The sequence below is a fragment of the Verticillium dahliae genome, genomic scaffold (assembly GCF_000150675.1).
Source record: "Verticillium dahliae VdLs.17 supercont1.16 genomic scaffold, whole genome shotgun sequence".
NCBI lineage: Eukaryota > Fungi > Ascomycota > Sordariomycetes > Glomerellales > Plectosphaerellaceae > Verticillium > Verticillium dahliae.
The window spans coordinates 689,379-713,680 of NW_009276935.1; the positions used below are offsets into that span (position 1 = coordinate 689,379).

Genomic DNA, 24,302 nt, shown 5'->3' on the forward strand with positions numbered 1-24,302 from the left:
GACGATGCAACCCTCAACTGCTGCCCAACAACTAGCTTGTGGCCATGCAGCACATCACCCCAAGCTGGGAAGGTCAGCGAAACGCCCTCATTTTCCGCCTTGATGAGACAGGTGTCCTGCTGTGTCGTTTACAGCGCCTCGAGTCAGAGCTGATACCGCTCGCCATGTTGGAGTCGATGGTTTGATTACGTCTTCGCGCCTGCAATCTCAGGATCAGACGAGGACTCGCAGAATATACCACTGACGTACTCTTCCTTCGAGCACTGGAAAGTTTGGGAAAAACACAAGCCAAGGTTCGGTAAGCAAGCGAGTCTAACACTTGGTCCCATGTGCATTCCCAAACAGGGCGGGACTTGGCCATGTTGAATGGGTGCCCGCGTACGGCGTCCGAGGTACATGATGGTGGGATGGGGCTCGCTTGTCCATCCACCATGCCAAATGTAACCACCCGCCTCGTGCGGGACACGATGGCCAACTGACGGGTACAAGCCTGAGATCGACTTGACAAGAAGAAGCAACATGGCGCCGTGCCACGCTGGACGTATGAAGAAACAGGCATTCGTGATTGCCCGTCAACAGCATCCAGCCTCAGCATCAGGTGCTGATCAAGTCGGGTACTTCAGACCAAGGAGTCTACCCCGAGAAGCCACAACATCGGCTGGTGTGAAGGGACTTTGAGCATCTTGATTAGGTTGAGATACTGACAGATGTGCGATCAGTGGCTTGCCAGTCGTGCAAGCTCCTGTTCAATGACTGGGCCCCCCTGTGTCGTGCCAAACCGCTGGAAATCCCGGGGGGACCCGGTAGGCTATGGCGGGAGAGCTCTCAAGGACAGGCCGGGCGTCTTGGAGCCCTGGGCCTGACCCCGGAAACCCCTGTTGCCGCCCCCTTTTCCGAGTGGGATGGCTGGAAAAGAAAAACAAAAGCAAACCCCCACCACATGGCTCCACTGGCGTTGGCCGAAGGCTCTCTATTGTGATGCGATGCAAAGCGAGCGCCCCCTCGTTACCTCATCCCATGAACGCGCCTTCGCCCGCGGTCCACGGCGCCAAAGAAGAAAGAGACCAGCAGGGTCCTTGACTGCGGCACAAGCGGGAAACGACCGGAATCAGACGTCTGGTACGTAAGAGACTGTATGAATAGCTATTCCGCTGCAATTTTTCGCAAGAGAGCATCGTTGGGCTTGTTAAAACCCCTTCAGCCACTTAGCATTCCATCAGGAAAGATACCTCACAAAGGTGGCGTGAATTGTCTTGATTTTGTACAACAATCTGCGGCAAAAGAAACGGCCTTCCATTTGGAGCAGGGCAGGACACCTTCAAACCACTAAGCTGAATTGCCGTCCCTCCCAGAAACAGCACCGTGCAGGCGGGCCGCTCTCGAGCAGAATGAAACCATTCTAGTGCTCCACGAGGACGTGGTTGGGCTGTCGGCGGCATCTTGATTTCCTTGCCCAGTCTTCTGCTCTAGTCCCCCCCCCCCCCCCCCCGAGACTCGTCTGAGATCCGTTAACATGGTCGCGGCATGGCTCCCTCAAGCCATCATGCAGCTTTGTCCGAAACGGTCGAGCTATCATTTCTCGGATCCTGCAGCTCATCGACCCCCGCCTTGTCGGTTGCCCGCTGGGGCGTGCGGCCATGTCGCCTGCTTCCTGTGGTTCGCTGGCTGATCTCTTCACCGTAGTAGTCCTAGGTCAAGCCACGTCTGCCAACACATCATCGATTCCTCCCTCTTCCCGGGGACGGGACCTTTTCTTGTCCCAATCAAGACGCCGTCTGGGCGCCCTCGTTCCTCTCGCTCGGGTCCCCAACAAGTGTCTGACCCGACAGTTCGTCCGCAGGAATCGCTACCCTCGAGACATGCACATCTTACGGCGCGCTTGTGCTGGACAGCACCCTAGCCACTGCCAAAAAGCCTGTGCAACAGGGGCTTAAGCCAGGTTGGCCAGGGTCCCTTCACGCTACGGCCCAAGGCGGCCAAGGCTCAGGCAACGCTGCTGCAAGAACCCGTGGAAGCCTACACTTTGAAAGTGACGCTAGAAAGGAGCGCGCCGTTCGGGCCCAAGCAACGCCCAGGTAGGCGACCAGGATATATGAAGCGGAAAGCGTCCGGCCTGCCGCCAGTAGCTGATCGTCGAGGAGATCTCGTACTAGAATCTGTCGAACAGCTTTGCGTCTCTTCTTTTCTCTGCCTCGAAGTCGTGCCTCGCCCCTTGTCCCGTCTTTTGGTTTGTGTTTCAGTGCTTAACGACCTCTTCTTGATTTCGAGTCAGCCTTGAAGGTCTCAACACCCGGCGAACCCCTTTCCGGGGCTCACCAGTCGAAGTCTTATTGTTCAGCTTCTACACACACCTTGTCTACACAGCACGCCGCTGATCTGTGCTGAGCTCCGAATCGACGGGACGGGTTCGGGCAGTCTGAGAGCTATTCGGAGCGCCAGCCGTATGTCGTGAACGGATCAATCTCACAATGAATTCACCACCAAGCTCGAACGCCAGCACACGACAGAGTCAATCGCCGACGATGAGAAGTCGACCTTCCGCCTCTCATTCCATACCCATCAGATCCAGCATGTCCCATGCGGAGTTTCCAGTGAAGCGCCGCAGGGTCGATCCGCCGTCGCCGGCTGAGTCCACATCGCCAGAAAAACAATCGTCCCCGTCAATTGCCGTTGCCGACCCCGCCATGATGGACGACCGTGGCGACACCGCCAGCCTGACCGACAGTGCCAGAGCACATTCTTACGAAAACGGATTGCGCTACCATGGGTATCGGCCAGGAATCTACGCATTTCCCAACGATGAGACGGAGCAGGAACGTGATCAGTTGGCACATCAGCTCAGTTATGAGATGTGTGGTGAAAGCCATTTCATCGCTCCCGTCGAGCAATGGCTGGAAAGGGGGGCTGAGGTGCTCGATCTCGGTATGTTGGATCCCCTCGCCCTTTGACTTATTCGCCACCCAACCAACACCCCGGCACTTTGGCCTCGCCACCATTGCGGCATCGCTAACATTGCAGCAGGAACCGGCATCGGCATTTGGTGCGAAGAACGTGAGTACTATCCTGTCGTCTTCCCATCTCCCCCCTCCCACCTGCAGGTACACCCCACAGGAGTTGATATCCTGAATCCAATCGCTACTTCGCCAACGTCGCACGACGTGCCCTCTTCCCCTCTACCGTTGATCTTTGCTAATATAATTCTTGCTTTCTTCGCATGATGCAGTGGCCGACAAATATCCCCGCTCCTCTTTTGAGGGGATTGACCTGTCACCGATCCAGTCAAGTGAGGTGCCACCAAATGTGCGCTTCTACGTCGATGACATGGAACACGAGCAGGGCTGGGACTTTGACGGACGCACGTTTGACTACATCCACCTCCGGCACACGCTGCACTCGGTCCACAACCGACCGGAGCTTCTGAAGAGGGTTCTCGAGTGCGTGTCTCGTCTTGTCCAGGCCAAGAGCGCTTCGCTAACAACCGCTAGCCACCTTAAACCCGGCGGCTATTTTGAAGTCCAAGAGTTCGAATGCAACCTCCGCTGCGACGACAACACGTGCCCCGAAGGCAACGACTATGCCCTCCGCGAGTGGTTCGTCCACCTCGCCAGCGGCCTGTCGGCGCGCGGCGTCGACCTCTACAGCATCACCTCCGTCGCCGACGAGATGCGGGCCCTCGGCTTCACCGCCGTGACGGAGCACTCGCGCAAGTGTCCCGTCGGGTCATGGCCTGCGGACGAGAGTCTGCGCTTCTGCGGCGGCCTGCTGCGAGAGAGCTTGCTCGCCGGCTTGGGTGGGCTGAGCGCCCGGCCCTTTGCGGCGCTGACGTGGGAGAGGCCGCGGCTCGAGGTCTTCTTGCTGCGGGTGAGGGAGTCGATCAAGACGACGGGGTATCATGCCTACATGCCTTTTCGGACAGTCTGTGGCCGGAAGCCCTTGTCGGACTAGACATCCGATCCGCGGTGTAGGGGCTCGTGAGATCAGGTGGGTGGGCTTTTTCTTTTCTTTTCTGTTCGTGGAAAACATACATGCATGGATACGGAACACGGGGGGGCGTCGGGGTATGTTATCAGTACGCTTGTTGTCTTGTTTCTGCATTAAAAGTATGAGGGCGTGCATGGCATTATTTGGGTCTTGGGGGCTTGGGGTACACGGCTCATGGTAAACTACACGGAGGTCTTCAGGCGGTGTCCTGAGGGAAAGCGCTCGGGGGCTATACGACGATATGCATACATGTTGAGTTTTCAGATCTTCTGAACTGTGATGTTGTTGACAAGGAGTGGTTGGAAACGGCGTGGGGAGCTCAGTTCAGGCGGTCGAGAGAGCACGAGGCCGCAGTGGCGAAGGCTCAAGGCTCCGTGGTCGAGCGTGTTGTGTGGCTGTTGATCTCGGCAGAACATCTTCTAGTCTTATGCGTTGAGCAAGAAGGCAGTAGACAGACATTCCAAAATACGTCGAGCCAGTTCTCGCCTATCTCCCAAGAGTTTCAGACCGTATCCTTATTGTGCACAGCTTGATTTAAGATGCCTTCTTGCTTGGGTTTTCCAGATCACATTGCAAATAGGCTGGCATTGCTATCAATTACATTCGTTCTCGTCCCTCTCAGTAATAAATTACCCTCGTCGAAGAATCTTAACCACGCGCAACTCGAATGAGTTCAGCCCAGCATTTCTCCTCCTCTCCTGAAATCTCACCGTTATAGTACTCATTTCTGTGCTGCAGGAAGTACTCCTCAGCAGCGAGCCCCTTCTGGTCCACCAGCTCAACGTCAATACAGCCATGAGGAGTCAATGACATGGCAGCAGTGATGGCCCGCATAATGGCAGCAGAGCCATACCTCGCCACGTTATGCAGAATGTTCCTCCCGCCGTTGTCGATGGCCGACACGTCCGCGCCTCGACTCAGCAGCAGCTCGACACTTGCCGAGCGGTTGTAAGCCACAGCAGCAAGTAGCGGCGTATGCCCGCTTATGGGCCCTAAGACCTCGATGTCCGCTCCCCTATCCAGCAGCACGGTCATGTTTTCTGTGCGGCCATGGTATGTCGCGAGGTAGAGCGGCGTTCTCTCATACCGGGCATCCTTAGCGTCGAGAACGGCACCCGAGTCCAGGAGGAGGTTGATCATGTCAGCGCTCTGCGCAACCTTGGCTACTTCGTGCAAGGCCGTTCGGCCGAAAACGTCCCTGGCTTCGAGATTGGCGGAGCCGTTGATGAGGACCTCTGCGACGTCTCTCGATTGCGAAATCATGGCCCAGTGCAACGCCGTTTTCGAATGCTTGTCTGTAAGGGCTGTGTCGGCGCCGTAGTCTACGAGGAGCTGGGCGATGAGAGGCTTTCGGAGCGCGGTCGCCCAGATGAGGGGTGTGCGACCGAGTGTGTCCTGGACGTTGATTGAGGCAAAATTGAGATCGAGGTGAGTTGCAAAGTCGGCTTCCGGAAGGCGAAGAATGGCCAGTGTCAGGGGCGGGAAGTCCATCGTCTCGGCAAGGTCATCGTCTTGGAAGACCTGGCGGAGCTGATCCTGCTTTTCGATGCGCTCCTTGGAAGCAGTCGGCGGGAGGACCTTCTCGCATGCCATCATCGAGGCGGTACTGAGACGGTCAGTAAATCGAGGGTTATCTTTTGAGTGGCGGTTCTAGCTTACAACCCTGTGTCATCCTGGAAGAATCGGCTGACACCTTGGGTGAGTAGATATTTGCAAATGTCAGGCCGTTCCCACTCCACAGCAAACTGATTATGGGTCTTTAGCAGTTGGACGCGGACAAGCCTTTGGGGTGTGAGCTTACATGTAGGAGAGACTTTCCATCTCGATTCATATCGCATGCCGAAACTTGCTTCTTGGCTAGAATGTCGATGATTTGAGGTACAGTCCCGTAGTTGATAAACCTCCAGATGGGGTCGCCATCGCTCAGAACCTTGGGAATGTGAAGGGTCCACGAGGCACTGTATCCCAAGAGGTCGTTCTTGGACATCTCAAAGAAAACAGCCTTGGCAACCATCCAGCTGGGGAAGTGGTATGTGTATGCTGTCCCCACACTCTTGCTCCGCTTACACGGCATGTAATTACAATCTGGCCTACCGGAGATCGGAGAGCCGGCGTAGCTTAGGAACAGAGAGCCAAGAACACCTCTTACCCAGGTTGGCGACCGAATTGCCGTTCGAACATGGCAGTTGCAAGGGCACGTCGTCTGACACTTGGTCACAGATTGACAGCCAGTTATGCCAACCAGTGTCGACGCGGAACTGGAAAAGCTGCTCTGTCTATTGAGATGAGGAGTCTTCTCCAGCGACGGGTCGGCGTCGTGATTCTGAATCTGCGGCTTCTGGAGGTTGACTAATTCGGCTTTGAACTCATCAAAGCGTGCCGCAAAGCTTGTTTTGAGGTCATCCAGCGACGTCTGGATGGTCATGTGTGCCTCGGGGATTGCGCTCCTATAGTCGGTCAGCTACACTGGCATGGCAAGATTATCCATAAGCACGTACGTTTGATGGCATGTGATGGACGAGATGGCTGTCTGAAGGTTCTGTCTCGTCTGGCGAAGATGCTTCAGGAGCATGACAACGTTCTTCCTCTCCTTGACCCAAATTCTCCTTGAGATCTTGGGCTTGTCGCCATTTTGCTTGCCAACCGGGCCAGGAGGATGGATCCGCTGGTGTATGTCCTGGATCTGCTCAAGCAAGTCACGAGCTCGCTCAAGCAGTGCCAGCAAACCAACACTCGTCTCGATGCTTGTCGTCTTGAATGTCTTCATCTCAATCGTGTTCTCGATCACGGTGAAAAGCAGGCGAACGTCGGTGATCTGCAAAGCAAGCACTGTTAGGTGGCGTCCACTGTGGGCGAAGCGAGGTGCTCACCTCATTTCCCAGCGCAATCACGTCGAGAGGCGCGTTCCTGAACTCCTGGACCTTCTGCACAGCTGCTGCCGTAGCGCCCGCAACCCCGAGGACGGTAATAATGCTCGCCGTCAACGACAATGGATCGGCCATGAGGAGCTTCTCGTCGTACACGCTGACATTACGGCCCCATTTCTTGTAGTCGGGTTCCGAGGGCCTGCGGCCGAAAAAAGAGGCCGCCCAGCCCATTTTGAGAACGCGACTTGTGGGGGTGCGTGAAAGCGGCTGTCTGTTTCGAGCAGGTGTGTGTGACAACGATATCGTGCTCGCCTCAGTTTTCGCCCGGGGTGTCAGTCAGGCGACGAGTGCAGCGGCAGATATAGTCTCACGCGGGGCTTGCAGAATGATAACTGCGGGTGGCGTGGCAAAAGTGAGGTGAGTAGCGTGAAGGCGACGAATCCGCCTCGAGAGCTGCCTGCAGGTTCTGACGGTGGTCTGAAGCAGGCTGGGGCTGAAGAGGAAGAGAGGAGAGAGATGGACTGCGAGCGGGGTTGCTTCACTCGAGTCGCAGGCTGTCTTGAAGGCTTTCTTCTGCAGACAGGTGGCACAGAGCCTATCACATCATGCTCTGCCTACGTGACCTGCATACAGGACACTGGGGCTGTGTATTTGGTGGTGGGCGGTACACAAGTGGAAGATGTCGAGGAACCTTTTGCGAGATGATCATTTTCCATCGAGAACGCCGACACTGAGTCTTTCTGCCGCCATTGCCATCTAGCGCTATGCAATTGAGATCGCCCGAGGCTGATACCAGTTGGCCTCAAAAGTCTCCCCTTGCATGAGCCCGTGAACATAGGTCGGGCCAACGAAATGGAAAGTCTCCATCTCCTGACGAACAACGAAGAGATGTCGGCCTCCGTGAAATAGGCAGATATGATCTCCTATTCGGCTTGTCACGGGTACAGCTCCTAAGTACCCCCTCTCAATAGTTGCGAGGACCCGATTGCGGGATTTGCGGCGAGTAGCATCAATAAATTGCCTGGCCATGTCTTTCTCTTTCGTTGAAGATGAAGTCTCGTTGCTGTTCCTGTGAGCGTCGAAGAAGGCTCGATACCCTCCCGTCGCCGGTTGCTCTCCAGCCGTGAGATCGCCAATAAGTGTCCTCCAGAGTGCATCGGTCAAGTCCGGTTCTCCAGGGTAAGGACCCAGCGGCTTGATAAATTCCATTTGCTCTTGAAGCCACTGATTTCTTTCCGCGCTCGAACCGGTCTTGAAGTAGTGTGGGCCAATGGGGCTAGAGAGGTTTTTAATTCGGCCGATCAAACAGCCAGATACTTCGATCGTTCTGCCATGTACTTGAATATGCGCCTTGGTAGAGCCGGCTGTCTTGTAATACCAGTCTCGGTTGACGTATTCTGTGCCAAAGACCCAGCTTGACCAGTCAGGGACCCATGAGGGAAGATCGAGCCTCTTCACACCGAGGTTGTTCGAGAGGAAGTTGACATCTTGATAGAGCGACAAAATACTGCCAGCAACCCTGGTGTATAGTTCTTCGGTCGCTTGGGTATAATCCACCGTCACGCCGAGTGCCTCGCGGTCGACTGCAAGCCCCAGAACGGAGAAAATTTTGTCTTTGGGATCCGTTGCCTGGAATGCATGGAATTGCGGCAGCAAGTTTGACAGACGGAATTGGGCCCTCTTGTCGAGGATGGCTCGGCGGACGCCACCAAGAGCAAAGACACACTCTCCGATGGCCAGCGGATCTTGCCCAGATGCAGGCAGGATGTGTGCTGGGAGGCGTCTGGCGAAAACAAGTCTCACGACTTTCGAGAAGAGCTCCCAGTCACGCAGCTCTGTAGTACCACACATGACTGTCAGGTTCCTGTTAAGAAGGAACTCTTGACCGCACCAGCATCGAGTCACCTGCGGGGTCAGCGGGGTTGGGAGGCCAGAACTTTGGAAACTGGGAGACATACCCAAGTTCTGGTCAAGAGCTTCCTGAGAGCTTGCCACCGCGGGCTTGTGATGGCAGGGAGGCCGAGGTTGGGTAGCTCCTCGGGAATATGGATACGCGGGTCGGAGTGTCGTATTCGTGAGACGCCGAAGGCAACGAGGTTGGCTGCAAACTCGATAGCGGAAGAACTGTCGTCTGCGTCTGGCCCTATGTAGGTGAGAACGCGGCTTGCATTCTTGTAGATTTCACCCATGAGGGTCACCTGTTTCGTCCGTTCAACAAGATCATCCTGGTTGATGCAAATGCCGTCGGCCCAGATGGTTCGCACACCTGCTTTTCGTCGAAGGTCACGCAACGCCTGGTGCAGCGAAGTGGTTATCGGGATCGATCCATGCTTAAGGCCAAAGTTACAGACACGGTCGGGTGCGCCCCATTCGTAGGACAACGCTTCGTAGGAAGCCTCGCCTAAAAGCACGGTTTCGATGGTGCCGCACAGCAGATCTTCGCGGGACCCTGGCGCCAAGTGAATGATCCTGATTTGACGCGGTTGGTTGAGCGGGATGTAACTCGTCATGGTTGTCGGAGCAAATACTGCAGCGCGCTGGGAAGAGAAAGCGTTCCATGCCCGTCAAATGAGGGGGGAAGAAATCGTGTTCGAATGTAGCGCATTTCTAGCCAATGGCTGTGCCGCACGTTGCGCTGGTGAACTCGATCCATCGCTCAGCTTCCTCGGCGTAATATTCCGAGTCCGTTCTTACATGAGACCGACTTCTAATTCATCATTTGAGTTCTTTTCACCAAGCAGACGGATTACATTAAAGGCCAAAATTAGCTCATCACACGCGCTGATGATGTACCCCCAAGAACTGGGAAATCAGCATGTTCCCTGGAGCTCAGTGCATTTGAATGTGTACATACTCGTTTGCACATCGCAAACCAGGGAAGCCAACCTATCAGATGTCTTATGAACCGTCTTGCGCAATACTATATTCTTTCATTTACCACGTCTTTCCCCTGCTCAATTCAGCAGCCGCTGCCAGGACCCAATTAGCTTGCAACAAGTCTTGCAGACTTGGGATCATTACACAGGATACGAGACGGAGAGCATACAGGCGCCGCACCCATTTTTATCCGTCCACTTGGTCGTCAGAACTGATGCCAGTAAGCACGGAGGAACATTGCGCGAGCTGAACTCAAACCTGCCTACCTCTGGACGGCGCCGCGCCGATCCTCCGGCCATAAACGGCAGCCGCCCGCTCCGCCCCGCACGGGAGTGTAGTGCAGTGGGCAGCGCAGCCAGCCAATTACGGCCGGGACTGTGACGCTGAAGATCCTAACTTGTCTTTCAAAGGAAGGAGCTGGAGAAGCTTGAGTTTATTCTTGTAGATCCTACGCGCTCTCAACACTGTGTCTCAGCAGTCAGAGTCTCATCCTGAGCGTGGATTCCCATGGGTCCATTTGCATGAAAGAGGGGTCCTGGAGCGGCAAGTAGGTCAGACAGAACGTTGATCATCTCAGCTGATCGTCTCGAGCTTGATGATCTTGACCAAAGCGTTCGTATCCTAGGCGACAGTTACGAGATCAGAAAAGGCAAGTAGTTGTTCTCGTTCTCATTATTGGCTATGGGGGTAGATGATCACCACTCACGGGTGCTACGTTGTTGCAAAGAACGGGTTGTTCAAGGTGTAAGCCTCGGTGCTGTGATGCCGCGAGACCGTCTTCGTGTAACGACAACTGAAGGAATCCATGACACGATTGCAGCATCATCAGCTGAGATCAGGTGAGATGTGCGAGCAGCTCAAAAGTATAAAAGCCGTTGGCCTCTGGCTTGATCACGACATACTGCTCCCAGTCACAACATCATTCACACTCAAAAACCATCAACTAGACTGAAACCTACTTATCTTATCATCTTCCACCCAACCGTCAACATGAAGACATCGTTTGCCGTCATCCTCACTACCCTTACCGCCGTCCTGGCCGCTCCTCAACTCGCCGCCGACGCACCCATCGAGGCTCGCCAGGACAACTGCTTCCACCCAAGCTCGTGCTCGGCCTTTTGGTCGGGAAAATGCCAGGACTACTGCGACACACGAGGCTTCTCGCACATGACCGGCGATGGCTGCGGTGGCCTCAGGAAGAAGTGCTGCTGCATCAGGCCCTAAGTCAAGGCCTCGTGTCAAAGTTGAAGAACGGTTCCAGAGGCCGGTCAGAACGCTAGCAAGCGCATGGAACATGGGAATGGGTTGTGAATCAGGACGAAGCTTGAACCATGAACTGAGGCCCAGGCCTTCTCGCGGTCAATCAAACATGGGCCAACCAGGCAATCAAATAAAGTCAGCACCACGCTCTCGGCTCTTCCGAATTTAGAGGGCCACCGAGTCAACCAAAAAGATCTTCAGGTACCCTGTCTTTCTACTATTGCAGTTCAGGTGAATGTTTGAGTGAATTGCATGAACCCCGCAGCCAACCCCTGGCTTGTCCTTTCCGCATCGAGGCTTCAACGCCGTGTACCTTGCCTTTGACAGTGAAGGCACGCAATTGGTGGCAAGCACTCAACTGATGCACGTGTCGACAATGGCTGCTCTATAAGTGCCTTTGATATCACATGAGAAGCGGAGATCGGCCGCCCCTTCCTGCTTCGGCGCCTTTAACCATCACCGTCAAGTCTCTTCGTCGTGTCCACACTCCCTGAAGCAGTCGTTCCTTTGCCCAAGATGAAGTTCTCAGTCGTTGTCGCGCCTCTAACGCTGCTCCTCAACGCCGTGGCCATTTCCGCCCAGGGCACACAGGCCGTTCGCGCCGTCACTTGCAACATCCGCTACGACGCAGGCTCTCGTGAGTCGGGCGAAAAGCCCTGGTGGGATGCCTTCTGCTGGGCCTCTGCGTCTCGCTGCCGCCAGCCACACGTCATCAACCAGCTGTCCCAGATCGCGGCCGGCGCCCCCTCCGGCGCAGTCACTGTCATCGGTCTGCAGGAGGTCCTCAACAATCAGCTGAACGACATCAAGAACGGGCTCGGATCCGGCTGGTCGCACATTGGCGTCGGGCGCGACGACGGCGGCACCAGCGGCGAGTTTTCGCCCATCCTGTACCGGCCCGCTGCTCTCCGCGTGCTCTTCTCGGAGACAAAGTGGCTTTCCCCGACCCCGGACGTCGTGTCGTTCGGATGGGGCGCCGGCTCCAGACGTGTCGTGACTCTCGCCGTCTTCGAGTCTGTCACCACCGGCAAGCGCTTCATCCACGCCAACACGCACCTCGACAACGTGAGCGCCCAGGCCCGCAGCGAGGGCATCCGCGTCGTCCTCGCCAGGGCCCAGGCCGCGCAGCTCGCTTGGGGCCCCATTGGCGTCTCGATCACGGGCGACTTCAACTCCCAGCCTGGCGGCGACGCTTATCAGACGCTCCTCAACAGCGGGTACGCGCAAGATCTCTACAACTTGGCGACACCGGCGCAGAGGATTGGACCGTACGGAAATACCTACACGACGTTTACTGCGGGCGCGCCCACGAGCCGCATTGACTTTATCTGGCTTGGCCCGGTGGCGGACAGAAGGTACTCTGTACAGCGATACGAGATCCTGAGCAATGAGGCCAGCGGGATGCTCTTCAGCGACCACAGGGCTGTCGTGGGAGATATCACGCTGCTTTGATGGAGGGTAAGCAATAAATGGCGGATGGTTTGCCTGCCCCCGACTCTTGGAAGTGGTGTGCTAAACATAAAGTTCAAGCTTCATGAAGGGCGGGAATTATAGCCACACTACTCAACAACTACGCCCCTTTCCCAATAGCAAATGGTCTTTCAGTCCGGATATCCGGCTTCGTCGCACTGTTTTTCGCGAACAAGCATGTGGTCAGGCGCAAAGCCAGCAGCATCAGGCTCCAATAGAATAGTACCCATGCATTGCTTTGAATCCAGTTTACTGTACTGCTCAGAGCCAATGCGAGTGAGTCTATGTGGTTCAGCGCCATAAGTGGCGGATGATTCCTTTTGTCGTGCCATGTGGATTTTACCCGCAGGCTCGCGCCAAACAACAAAAACAAAAGTCTACTTCCGATCGGGGAATTGAACCCCGGTCCCCGGCGGATGTCAGAACTCGAGGTCCTTGGATGACAAGCCGATATCCTAACCACTAGACTAATCGGAATGAGAGATATTTCGACGCTTAGTGGAGCGGCCTCTGAGGGCTGGGATCTGCCCTGTTCCGAATGGGGCTTCCGAGCTTGCCAGTCCCAGCAGAATAAGGGTTGCAAATCCGAAAGCAACCGAGTGTTTTCCTTTGGTTGCTGTTCTATTGATTGGCACTCTTCTCAATTGGCTGATATGATGGTAACTGGACAGGTGGAGTACAATGTGGCCTTTGCCACGACTCATCTCAAATGCAAAAAAAATGCCACTTGCAAAGTTGACCTGAATGACGGGATAATATCACAAATTGAGGTCTGGTGGATTGTCGCAGCATGTCGATTCAGGGCCACAGTGGGAACTGAGTGCATGGATAACCAAAATGCTTGCTGGGCATCTGTTTCCGTGATTTTTCAATTTACTGGAGTTGGTGCACGCACTTCTTGGCTCTCTGGGAGTGAATGTCGAGGGCGATGGTCATATTTAATGGATTTTTCAGGAGCCTCGGATATGCACTGGTCTATCATTACTGAAGTTGCCCATCAGCTCCAAGTAGATAAACGGTCATTACGCATCCATATAAAGGGGACGTCATCTTGCAACAAGCATCTGAAGCATTTTCTGTGGTCATTTGAGCGCCTCAAAGCTGCTATTGTGTCTCGTAGTGTAATATCATGCGGTAAACAATGGATTCGTTGAAACGTATGAGGGTTCCCTGGGTACTCACTAAATGAATTTGGCGTTTGGAAACCCGCTAAGACCTCAATGCAGAACACAGACTGAGATTTTTTCGGTTATCCTTGAGTGATTGGGGCAGGTCTCATGTTGTCGCCAGTCAAGGCCAGCCAATACTGAGCTTCCATCATGCCAATAGGATCTAGCGTTCGGCTCTATTCAAGAACCTGGTAATTACTCAAACTTTATTTTTCGCGGAAAGACCAGTCTCTCCAGTAGGTGTCGAATGAAGTCGCAGGTTGACTCTTAATGATGTACTTACGTGACTTAGTGAGGCGCCGACTATCAGTGGGTTGCTAGTCTTCAGCTTTTTTGAGTTTCTTCTCTAAATAACCTCACAAGGCAACTGAGAAGCAATTGTGTTGCAGAGGTAGGGAAAATATCTGAAGAAAACCAGAGCCAGCCTTTGACTTGTGGTCTCTGAGCAGCTGACCGCCTTCACAGTTGGCGCCCCTGTTCATGAGCGAAGCCGCAATTATCTCGAGAATGAACTCAAGTTTAGTCAAGGCTATAAGTACGAACAATATAAAGTGTTTTCGACGAATAGAGATGAAGATTATAGTCCGAATGATCACCACTGTATATAGCACCACACGGAAGATGCCCCTGATATTGCACATGGCTGGATACGAACCTAAAACACTGGTGCAAGGACACTTCAGAGAGGTTTCGACAAGGAGATTGAATGCAGGCATACATCAAGCATGTTCCGATAGCAAACAGAAAGACCAAGCATGCAAGTCTACCCCTCTCCAGGCAGAGGGACTGCAGCACAAGAGGAGCCAAGGTCCCGCTTTCCCCAGATTTACCCCAGAGTCGAGGCGTCGGCTGCTTGATAAGAGATAAGAGGACCCCGCCCGGATGCGGATCCGGTGGAAGTGGCCCCACGTGATGTCCCTGCGTAGGTTCCCGCACGCATTTCCATCTTGGACCCCAACGTCACGCGATCGTCTGGCAAGCACGTCAGGGGGTGGCATGATTGGCCTGGGTACAGTCTACCCCGCTCGGTGTGACGAAAGCGTAATTGGGTCGCTGCTGTGATTGCACGGCCAGAGGCAAGGAGAGGCACAAGAGGCAGCAAGGCAGCAAGTCAGCTCATACTCGCCAGACGCTGGCAGTGGCATGACGGGGTGGGGCGTTTGCAGGGCCCCGGCAGTGGTACATGTAGCTCTGGCCCTTCCCCCCCTGCTCTGGGGGTGGAGAGGTGCGGTACAGGCTCGGGGTGGGCTAACGACGTCAGGTACCGTCTCACTGGGCTGATGCGCGGTCGTGACTTCATCGGTTGTCCGGTGACCTCTCCCGAGACGGACCGGCGAGATCAGCTAGAGGAGAGAGGGGAAAGGGCAGGAGCAGCTCAGGTTCGGAAACGGATCAGCGCAACAAAGCAAGCATCAGCCACGGCTACGCAGGAGCTACCCCTCTCTGGCCTCCCTCGCACCTTCAGCTTCACGGGCTCTCTGGGTTGCGTCAATGTCACGGTCGCCGTGGATGATGGCTATTATCTCCCACCCCCTCGTCACGGCCATGCATTGGCACAGGGAGCGAATGGTATGATGTGATCTCTCAACTTCGTCCCTGGCTTCCCCCCGAGGCCAGGACCTTGTGCCTGGATCAAGATAGAATGGGTGTGCCTGGCCCGAAAGATGGGGCGAGGGAAGCAGCAGCACTGACTTGGAGCAATGCATTGCGTCTTGTGACCTGACACGACCGATCCCCATGCATCCCGTCAGTCCCCCATTCCGTTGATCAGCCCCCCCAGTTACGTACCTACCTCGTTCCATCAGCTTCCCCTCCCCTCACCATCAAAACCAGCTCTCTTCCCCTCTTCGTCTTCCTTTCGAACTCACCCCTCCTCACAACCACCTACAGCTGCCACTCCCACTGCCGCTTCATCAGACCAAAAAGGTACACCTCAATCGCGATCCCTTGAAGCTCACTACAGCAGCCTCGAGCATCACACGAGCCATTGAGCTGACGGCAGCTCACAGAACAGAAGACGCTTCCCGCATCGCTAGCTTGCATTGCCCCTCTCGCTCTCCAAGCAGCCCATCCAGCAACGCAAAACCCACATCATCACCATGACTGAACCACTCTCCAAGGTCGACTCCGCCGTCGAGGGCCTCTCTGGCTCGCCCCCCAAGGAAAAGGCAAAGCGTAGAGCGAGTTCCCACGTTCCCGGCGTGTACAACATTCTTGACCTCGGTACGTCGCGGGTCCACCTGAGCCGCCAACCTTCTCCCGGATGCCCCGGATGGCTGCTAACGTGACGCAGAGGAAGAGAAGACTGAGATTGAGCTTGCACCAGAGACGCAAAAAACAGGATGGTAAGAAATGACATGTGTGATACCGCCGTCAATTGATCGTGCGGCATGCTGGCGCGTGTGCTTTGAGGCGAGTGGTTGGCTGATGGTGTTACCCCGCACGTACAGGAAGATCAACACGAGCTCCGGCACTGTCGAGGACAAGGACATCCTCAAGCTGCACCTCACAAAGCCACCAGTCAAGCGGATCGACCTCCACTTCCCACTAGGTATGGAGGTGACGGCAAGGAACCTCAAGGGCGTGACCATCAAGGACGCCATGGACGCCATTCACAAGGCGTACAAGAAGAAGGTGAGCACTGACCGTTTGAGCACTGAATTGAATAATCACTGACTGGCTCCAGTCGGATGACGAGCTTGACAACCCGTACCTCAAGGGCTTCGAGTGGGACAAGGAGGAGTCGTGGACCCGCCTCGTCGTGCACCTGCAAAAGGACGCCGGCCTGCCAGCGGGCGGCGGCAAGAAGAAGAAGAGCAAGAAGGAGGAGGAGTAACGAGGCTGTTGTCTCGATTCTGCTCTCCGTCGCGCCATGGTCATGGCCTCCTTTTGGCGCGTCTCTGAACCACTCTTGGTCCTGCATGGCCTTTTCTCCGCTCCGTTGGCGTGGCTCCTGGTTTCACATCTTGGCGAGTGACAATGGCGATGGTGATGGCGATGGCGCTGGGTGTTTGGGTTGGACGGCAATTGGGTGCCCATCATGGCGGCGGAGCACCACTACCGCTCTCGGATGACGGCAGGGGCTTCTTGTTCGCATAGGTGTCGTGTGTACGGTATCGAAGGTATTGGGAAAGACGAGATGGGCTCTGTCATAGCGGACTGTGTCCACGAAGAGAGTATTGGCTCGTCATGCTTTGCGCGACTGCATGTGATGGCTCTGAAATGTCGTCTTGTCAATGCAACGGCGCCGATGCATCACGACATGTCGCTGAATGTGTAGGCATGTCGTTGAGAAAGTGGACATGGAGGAGCTCTCAAGCGCGGATTTGGGCGCGAGGAGCCATGTCCTGACCCACTCGGCGACAAGGGTCACGATGCACGGCAGACACAGACGCGAGGATTACGAGTTATCGATAAGGAGGCACCCCTCTGACGTGTGTCTGCACATGTGTGGACGGATGAGTATGGGATGTATCTATGACAGCTTGTTGGATGCATTGTGGCAATCCGTGCATCCCCAAACACCAGAGGCAACGCAGCGTGTCAAGGCGAGGCTACCATCAGGCTCACGTCACATCAGAGGACGGTTGCTTGGGTTTGTCATGGCGGGGTAGCACGCCGAACAGAGCCCCTAACAGAAGACAGAAGAGCCCTAACAGAAGACAGAAGAGCCCTAACAGAAGACAGAAGAGCCCTAACAGAAGACAGAAGAACCCTAACAGAAGAGCTACAGGTTTGTAGGGGCCTCTGTTAGTGGAGCGTCCGCCCCGCCGCGTCTCGGAATTGGAAGGCCCAAGCAGGTGCGCTCGGCTAGCCACGGTAGGCCGCGCTTTCCCTTCGCCGTTCGAGTGCGGAACGCAGACGTCGGCTTAACCTGTCGACAGCTTCTCTGTCATCCCACGACTACAGAGTATTTGAGAGCCATGGAGCTTCCCCTCTTTCGTGGCCGTTTCTTCGCTGCTGCTGGCATCAAGTGAAAGAGCCATCACACATCCACACCACGACAAACACACAGCTGCCCAGCATGCCTGTCACCAAGTTTAACGTTCCAGAGAAGTACCGATACCAGGTCGGCTTCGACTCCCATCTCGAGTAAGCAATCGGTCCCCATTCCCATGTCACGAGACCATTCGGGAGAGCATGTGACTGAGGCGTCCAGGTCTGAGGCCATTCCAGATTCTCTTCCCATCGGCCAGAACGCACCACAAAAAGCACCACACGGCCTCTACGCCGAGAAACTCTCTGGCACTGCCTTCACAACACCTCGCCACGAGAACCGCCAGGCTTGGCTCTACCGCATCCTGCCGTCCTGCGCACACCCTCCTTTTGGTCCGGCGAAACCGTCACCAGACAGCGACGTCAACGAGCGCACCAACACGTCGAAGCTCCACTACATCCCCAACCAGCTGCGATGGGATCCCTTTGAGCATGACACCACGAAGGAGCTCGATTTCGTCTCGGGCCAGCGCCTCGTCGCCGGTGCTGGCGAACCAACATTGAAGCAGGGCATCGGCATGTACATCTACGCGGCGGGGAAGAGCATGGCCGACGAGACGGCCTTCTACTCGGCCGATGGCGATCTCCTCATTGTGCCGCAGGAGGGAACCCTCGATATTCGCACCGAGCTCGGCTACCTGCTCGTCCGCCCCATGGAGATTGCCGTGATTCCCCGCGGCATCAAGTACCACGTCTCCCTGCCCGACGGCCCAGCCCGCGGCTACGCCCTCGAGCTGTACCAGGGCCACTTTCACCTCCCCGAGCTCGGTCCCATTGGCACCAATGGCCTCGCCAACGCACGCGATTTCCAGGCCCCGCGCGCCGCCTTCTCCGAGCGCCACGGCGCCACGGCGCACGAGGGCCCCGGCGCGTATACCATCACGGTCAAATTCAACAATGACTTTTTCCAGACGACGCAGCCGCACACACCCTTTGACGTGGTCGCCTGGCACGGAAACTACTACCCCATCAAGTACGACCTCGGCCGCTTCAACACGATCGGCTCCATCTCCTACGACCACCCGGACCCCTCCATCTTCACCGTCCTCTCGGCCCCCTCGGGCGTCCCCGGCACGGCCATTGCCGATTTCGTCATCTTCCCGCCGCGCTGGCTCGTCGCCGAGGACACGTTCCGCCCGCCCTACTACCACCGCAACACGATGAGCGAGTTCATGGGCCTCATCGCCGGCGGCTACGACGCCAAGCGCGGCGGACGCGGCGGCTTCGTCCCCGGCGGCGCGAGCCTGCACAACACCATGAGCGGCCACGGGCCCGATGCCGAGAGCGGCGAGGCCGCGCGCGCCGCCGAGCTGCGGCCCGCCAAGGTCGGCGACGGCAGCTGCGCCTTCATGTTCGAGAGCTGCGCCATGGTCGGCGTCACCGAGTGGGGGCTGCGCACCTGCAAGAGGGTCCAGGAGGGCTATTCGGAGGAGAGCTGGGGGGGCGTGCCTGTGCATTGGAGGCGGCCCGAAGGGGTGCAGGCTGAGGGGCATCTTTTGGGGTGAGCTGTGCTGTTGTGGGTCTGGAATTTGTCTTGGAGGATGAGCGTACCTAGTGAACCATATGGGTTTAAAATGCCGTGGAGGAGCCTTGCATTCAATTTGCAAATTATGGAGCACCAGTTCAGATCATTAACATGCAAGAATTGGTTCAACTGTATCGCGACATCCTCGAGCACATGATGGTCGCGCTGGGAGTCATGTTGATCTGTATTAGGCCTTGTTATGGAGTCTTATCTGCACCTCATCTCGCGGTCTTCACATCCCCCAGCACCAGGTGCGGACTGCTATATATAACGGGTAACAAAGATCATATAGCGAAGGAGAGGCGCTTATAGCCGATGGAGAGTGCAGAAGCCAAACCCAAGTCCAGAAAGAGACGACAATACCAAGACACCCAGGCACGAGCACCTGGCTCGAGTGCATACTAACGAACAATCTAAACCTAGAAGCACGCTATAGGAACGAATCAACTGAATTACTTTCCAGTCCCCACCTGTCAGAGCCTTGCTTAGAACAGAGTAAAGAGGTCTTCCCCACGGAGTCCGCAGGTGATGGAATATAGGTAGGGGGTTGGAACACATCTGAATTCTGGCCCTCCGCAGTCTATATATATACGTTTCTCGTGACCCTTAGCCCCCAGCCAACCCCCTGGTTGGCGACTCCGCAGGATCGCCTGACAATAGGTGGAAGATTGGAACACATCTGGATCCTGGCCCTCCGCGGCTTGGAGGGCCCTCCGCAGCCTATTTATATACGTTTCTCGTAGCCTTGAGCCCCCGGCCGACCGCCTGCTCGGCGGCTCCGCAGGGGCGCCTGACACCACCCCTCACATGACTCACATGAATTCAATGAACCAGCGAACAACTTGAGTGTAGCTATCTTAAGGGGCAGAAGAGGGCGCCTTTTCGCCTATGGGATTTTCAGTAGCGTTAAAACTATCATGATCTTCATCGCGGCCCTCACACCTGCGTGAGCTCTGCAATCATGGTGTCCCTCAGAACCCGCATGAGGTTATTTACGAAGACGGGTACATAAATACAACAAGTTCTGACCTCACCCTTGACATCCTAACGCACATCCTCTCATGCCCTCTAGAACTCCAACCGCTTATGACACCAGCTCACCAAGCACCATCTACTTGAGCTCGCACCATCTACTTGAGTTCGCACCATCTACTTAAGCTTCCCCACCGCCGCCGGCTTGACCCAGAAACAAAATCGAAAAAGAAATTGAGAAAGGCCAGCCCCGTATACGGAACCGGCACGTACCGCGCGCCGCGCCGAATCCACCACAAGGCGACGAGCGCCGGACCCATGGCGGACGAGAACGCCGCCGGCACGACGTGGCGATACGTAAAGTCGTCGTCGTCACAGTACGCGCGCGCGAACCGCGCAAAGGCGCGCTTCGAGCTCGTGTGCGCACGCATGTCCTCCGTCCACGCGCCGTGCAGCTCGGCCTCGCTGCCGACGTACCACACCTCGGGCCGCAGCAGGGACGAGGACGGCACCTGCGCGCGCACCCGCCGGAAGGCCTCGATGATGGCGACGGCGCTGTCGCAGTTGGCGCGCTGCGCGTCGGGGCCCTTGGCGCCGTGCGCGAGGACCAGAATGTCCGTCGCGCGCAGCAGCGGGTCGAGGCGGCTGTAGTCGTCGTAGGTCCGGTCGAGGCCGAACCGCGCCGTCTGCACGGAGGCGCCCTTTTCGCGGCCGAGCGCGTCGGCCAGGGCGTGGCCTAGGGCGCCGCGCGCGCCGGTGACGGTGATGCGGCGGCCGGAGCGATAAGCCAGCCAGTGGACGAGGTCAAAGAACACGGAGCCGACGACGTGGATCGCTGACGAAGCGACGCAGTAGGCTAGGGCCGATGGCCCCAGGGAGGTGAACGACGTGACGAGGGAGACCATTGTCAAAGGCTATCAGCAAGCGACGGCATGGGGGTCCATCGATCGGGCAGCTCGGCAGCCAAGAGAGTTTCGCGAACTCTTATAGATACACATCAAAGAAACCACATATAGCTTCACCAAACCCCCTGCTACATGTACATGTGAGCGTCTTCTGACGAGGTCCATACGATGCGGCTCTTACCCAGATCAAGGTTGACTTCCAGGCAGCCGCCCGAGGTCAGTGAAATGCGATGGGGAAACCTGCTCAGCGCGAGCTATGCGTCGGATCTTTCGTATCGTCAGGGATCTGATGGACCGAGTCTGCCTCAGTTTTCTGTGCTACAAGCAGCTCGCGCCGCGCACTATACCTTGGGTGCCCTGAGCAGGGAGATAAATCTTGGCTCGTGCGAAGGACGAGCGAAAGGCGACTGCGGGCTCGTTTACCATAAGCATCTCCATGCGAACGCGACGCCCAGCACCCGGCTCCTCACAAGGCAGAATAGACTCGGATCGGGTCTTGAGGCTTGTAAACGAAATCTTCGCTTTCCTCGGGTTAAGATACCTGCAAAGGCTAGGCACCTCAGCGGTCCGGAAATCACGGTGGAGCCGCCGGAGGCCCCCTTTCTTCGAGCCCCACGAGGCGACCGGGATGGGGGTGAAACCCGCGGGAACGGGCCCGAAAGCGAGGATACCTAAGAAAACGCATACAAGTTATGACGGATGCGAGCGACATGGGCTGCAGACGAGAGCAGCCAACAATACCAGCTGGGCCGTCAGAGGCCAAACTGAAAAGACACGATCAATGAGGCCTCTATTCTAGGTATGCGCGGCACCATCACCGAGCCGAATGTCGTGGTACCGGGACCACACCCATCAGACCGGAGCAGATTGACTCAAAGGTCTATAGCAAGTCTCATCGAACATCGCGGGAACGTCGATCCTCTTCCATCTCCAGCGGTCGAGCGCAAATATAGCTCACAGCCTAGCTTTTCGCATCGCAAAGTCTTCTCAGCATGGCAACGTCCCTTCGGTGACATGTCGAATAGAGGGGCGGCGGCGTCGTCTTGGTTCATCGTGCAACTGGTCATGGGGCATCCGACCAGGAATCCCCTTTCTGCCGGGACAAGTCAGTCGCTGGCCTCGCGACGTGGGATGACCCAGCTGCAGCTACAAGTCCCGCGGTTTTTGAGCGCTATGAATAGACCATGCCAAGCGCGGCGTCCACCCACTATCGCGCGACATGCAGATCCTCGACCCTTTTGCTATTAGGTGATTGTTGTCGACAGGGACCTGGAGGCGAACGCATAAAACCCATTCCGATCAGATCGTGTCACGCCGTCGTGATGTGTTTCCCTCCGTCTCGCTCCGCGCGACTGTCAAACACTAGAGGCAGCCAATGGGTATCCCTCTGAAATCAGCTTGGTGCCAAACGCTACGTTTCAATGTGCTGTCGAGATGAAACCATTGCATATCATACATTTTTGAGTCATCTTGTCGTTGTTCATTCCTGAGAAGAACACAGATAAGCAGACGAAGACGGGGTTACTATCATGGAGTTTGAATCAGGGTGCTGACCACAATACCGGCAGCCAGTCTACCCAGATGGTACTGTTCAGTACAAGATCTTGGAGCTAACTTAGAAGCCTTCCTGGACCAACTCGTGAAGAAAGACCGCGACCCAAAGCAACAACATTGGCACGAAGGTGATGCCCGGCCAGGACAAGTCTTCGTCAAAGAAGCCGACAATATTTTCCCTCAGCATCCCAATCATCGACATGCCACTTTCTTTCAACGTTTCTATCTTGACGCATGCTTTTTCGCGCTCCGCATAGATTCCTTCCCACCGCTCATCTTCGGCGTTGTCCAGGTAGGCAAGGAGAGCATGCATATTGTGGGGTTGGGCGTGAGCTATGAAGTCGCGCAACTTCCAGCCTTGAATCCCGGTGCGAACTGTGCCGTCTTCGTGGCGTGGAAGTCTTAATTGCAAGTCTTGTTCGCTTTTGCGGTGGATCTCTTTCGAAATCTTCATGTCCGTCTTCTGCCGGAATGGAGACAATTTCAATCGTTTCAAAACCACCAGGCCCTCGCTGTCTATGCATGAGATGATCAGTGAAGCTTTGTGGTGTATCCATGTGGCACCAGTCAAGTCGCCAAAAGATGAGCCTTCAATGTTGATGATCAAGTCGAGAGCAGCCGTAGCAATACCGTGCTTGAAGAATAGTTCGAGTGTATCCCAGGCCTCTTCCGTGCTGACGTCGAAAAGGCAGTCATGTAACGTTCTGACGATTAGGAAATGCCAAAGATACTGCACGGTGCCATTCGCGATGTCCCAGAATCCGGAGTCGAGTCGTATGTGTGACCGCAGTGACGGAGAGGCACCCCATTTCAGAACCTCAGCTGTTGCGCGCAATCTGTCCTCTTTTGAACTTTGACCTCGCGCCAACCAATGTGGTACGATATCCAGGGAATCCCAGCTGAAGATGGTCAATATTTTTATCAACAAGGCTTCGTTCAATTCGAAGATGGGTATTTGCGAAGATGGACACTGTTTACCGAGTCTCCATTTGACATATCCCACCTTGCCAAGAGCCACGGCTATTCCAAAAGGCGATGATATCATAATAAACCGAGTGAGAGAAACCTGTCCTCTGTCGACGACATATTCATTTTGGTTCACCAATGCCTCGAACCATTCGCGTTCTGGCTTGAACAAGTGGCCGAGGGCAGCTGAACAGGAATCTATGTTTTCGAACGCCTTCGTTCGAAAAGGGCTGCTTCCTGTTTCTCGTTCATGGCCCATCAGGATAAAAATTTCAGTCCAGAGATTGCATCCCGGCAATTTAAACATTTTGGTCAGGCGTTTCCTGGTCTGGAAGTATTGATTTTGATGATCGTATAACGAGGAACGAAGTATCCAGCTGAGTGCCATGAGTGTACTGTCATCTGTGATATCGTGACCGTGGTATTCGCAGCTTTTCTTAAGTCTTGTTGACAAAAACTCCGGTACTGAGCGATGGTTGAATTGAATGTATTCTCCTCCAAGCCGTGAAGCAATGCAAGAAACGAGGCCATTGGTATAGCTTACAATATTTGTCGTGTGACACTCGAGCCAGCCGACAACATCATCAGGGAACACAAATCTCGACATGAAATCGTCAGGAAGCTCTGCTGACATGTGTAAGGCTTCAAATAAGAGGGCCGCGTCGAGGGAGCAAAGAGGCATGAGTTCGAGTCGAGGAGCGATATGCTCTCCTGTGAGCAGATAACCCTCCATACGGAGTACAATTGCTAGGATCAGGTG

General features: G+C 55.5%; 8 protein-coding genes and 1 non-coding gene across 9 annotated transcripts in view; 4 read left to right on the forward strand and 5 right to left on the reverse strand.

Annotated features, from left to right (window-relative positions):
* Positions 1-2,570: 2,570 nt before the first annotated feature.
* On the forward strand, positions 2,571-3,945 carry VDAG_07409 (uncharacterized protein; the record flags this gene model as incomplete). Its single annotated transcript, XM_009656314.1, has 3 exons — positions 2,571-2,922; positions 3,022-3,051; positions 3,224-3,945. The coding sequence occupies 3 exons, from the start codon at positions 2,571-2,573 to the stop codon at positions 3,943-3,945; spliced, it is 1,104 nt and encodes a 367-aa protein (XP_009654609.1).
* Positions 3,946-4,629: 684 nt separating this feature from the next.
* VDAG_07410 (fibronectin type 3 and ankyrin repeat domains protein) lies at positions 4,630-7,079 on the reverse strand (the record flags this gene model as incomplete). Its single annotated transcript, XM_009656315.1, has 5 exons — positions 4,630-5,587; positions 5,641-5,726; positions 5,783-6,428; positions 6,480-6,796; positions 6,852-7,079. The coding sequence occupies 5 exons, from the start codon at positions 7,077-7,079 to the stop codon at positions 4,630-4,632; spliced, it is 2,235 nt and encodes a 744-aa protein (XP_009654610.1).
* A 465-nt stretch (positions 7,080-7,544) lies between these two features.
* On the reverse strand, positions 7,545-9,365 carry VDAG_07411 (ankyrin and HET domain-containing protein). The gene is made up of 2 exons (XM_009656316.1): positions 8,807-9,365; positions 7,545-8,753 (listed from the first exon to the last, which is right to left on the reverse strand). The coding sequence occupies exons 1-2, from the start codon at positions 9,356-9,358 to the stop codon at positions 7,611-7,613; spliced, it is 1,695 nt and encodes a 564-aa protein (XP_009654611.1). The 5' UTR covers positions 9,359-9,365; the 3' UTR covers positions 7,545-7,610.
* Positions 9,366-11,501: 2,136 nt separating this feature from the next.
* VDAG_07412 (endonuclease/exonuclease/phosphatase family protein) lies at positions 11,502-12,437 on the forward strand (the record flags this gene model as incomplete). The annotated part of the gene is made up of 1 exon (XM_009656317.1): positions 11,502-12,437. The coding sequence occupies one exon, from the start codon at positions 11,502-11,504 to the stop codon at positions 12,435-12,437; it is 936 nt and encodes a 311-aa protein (XP_009654612.1).
* Positions 12,438-12,835: 398 nt separating this feature from the next.
* Positions 12,836-12,932, reverse strand: VDAG_20209. Its single transcript has one exon. It is a non-coding gene; the product is annotated as a tRNA-Asp (tRNA).
* Positions 12,933-15,538: 2,606 nt separating this feature from the next.
* On the forward strand, positions 15,539-16,515 carry VDAG_07413 (uncharacterized protein). The gene is made up of 4 exons (XM_009656318.1): positions 15,539-15,847; positions 15,918-15,969; positions 16,075-16,258; positions 16,311-16,515. The coding sequence occupies exons 1-4, from the start codon at positions 15,724-15,726 to the stop codon at positions 16,458-16,460; spliced, it is 510 nt and encodes a 169-aa protein (XP_009654613.1). The 5' UTR covers positions 15,539-15,723; the 3' UTR covers positions 16,461-16,515.
* Positions 16,516-17,648: 1,133 nt separating this feature from the next.
* On the forward strand, positions 17,649-19,125 carry VDAG_07414 (homogentisate 1,2-dioxygenase; the record flags this gene model as incomplete). Its single annotated transcript, XM_009656319.1, has 2 exons — positions 17,649-17,716; positions 17,784-19,125. 2 exons carry the CDS (start codon positions 17,649-17,651, stop codon positions 19,123-19,125), a joined length of 1,410 nt encoding a protein of 469 aa, XP_009654614.1.
* Positions 19,126-20,256: 1,131 nt separating this feature from the next.
* VDAG_07415 (uncharacterized protein) lies at positions 20,257-21,022 on the reverse strand (the record flags this gene model as incomplete). The annotated part of the gene is made up of 2 exons (XM_009656320.1): positions 20,257-20,275; positions 20,391-21,022. 2 exons carry the CDS (start codon positions 21,020-21,022, stop codon positions 20,257-20,259), a joined length of 651 nt encoding a protein of 216 aa, XP_009654615.1.
* A 1,615-nt stretch (positions 21,023-22,637) lies between these two features.
* Positions 22,638-24,302, reverse strand: part of VDAG_07416 (uncharacterized protein) — a gene marked incomplete at both ends in the record, with an annotated part of 3,442 nt that continues 1,777 nt past the window's right edge. Inside the window, one exon of the mRNA XM_009656321.1 lies at positions 22,638-23,870. Within this exon, the coding sequence (XP_009654616.1) occupies positions 22,638-23,870 (1,233 nt within the window). The remainder of the gene's footprint in view (positions 23,871-24,302) is intronic.

Coding starts and splice junctions, on each gene's coding strand:
- VDAG_07413 (XM_009656318.1), top strand. CDS start 15,724: ATGACTGAACCACTCTCCAAGGTCGACTCCGCCGTCGAGGGCCTCTCT. Junction 15,970..16,074: donor GAGACGCAAAAAACAGGATG/GTAAGAAATGAC, acceptor CCGCACGTACAG/GAAGATCAACACGAGCTCCG. Junction 16,259..16,310: donor ACAAGGCGTACAAGAAGAAG/GTGAGCACTGAC, acceptor GACTGGCTCCAG/TCGGATGACGAGCTTGACAA.
- VDAG_07411 (XM_009656316.1), bottom strand. CDS start 9,358: ATGACGAGTTACATCCCGCTCAACCAACCGCGTCAAATCAGGATCATT. Junction 8,754..8,806: donor AGCTCTTGACCAGAACTTGG/GTATGTCTCCCA, acceptor CTGACCCCGCAG/GTGACTCGATGCTGGTGCGG.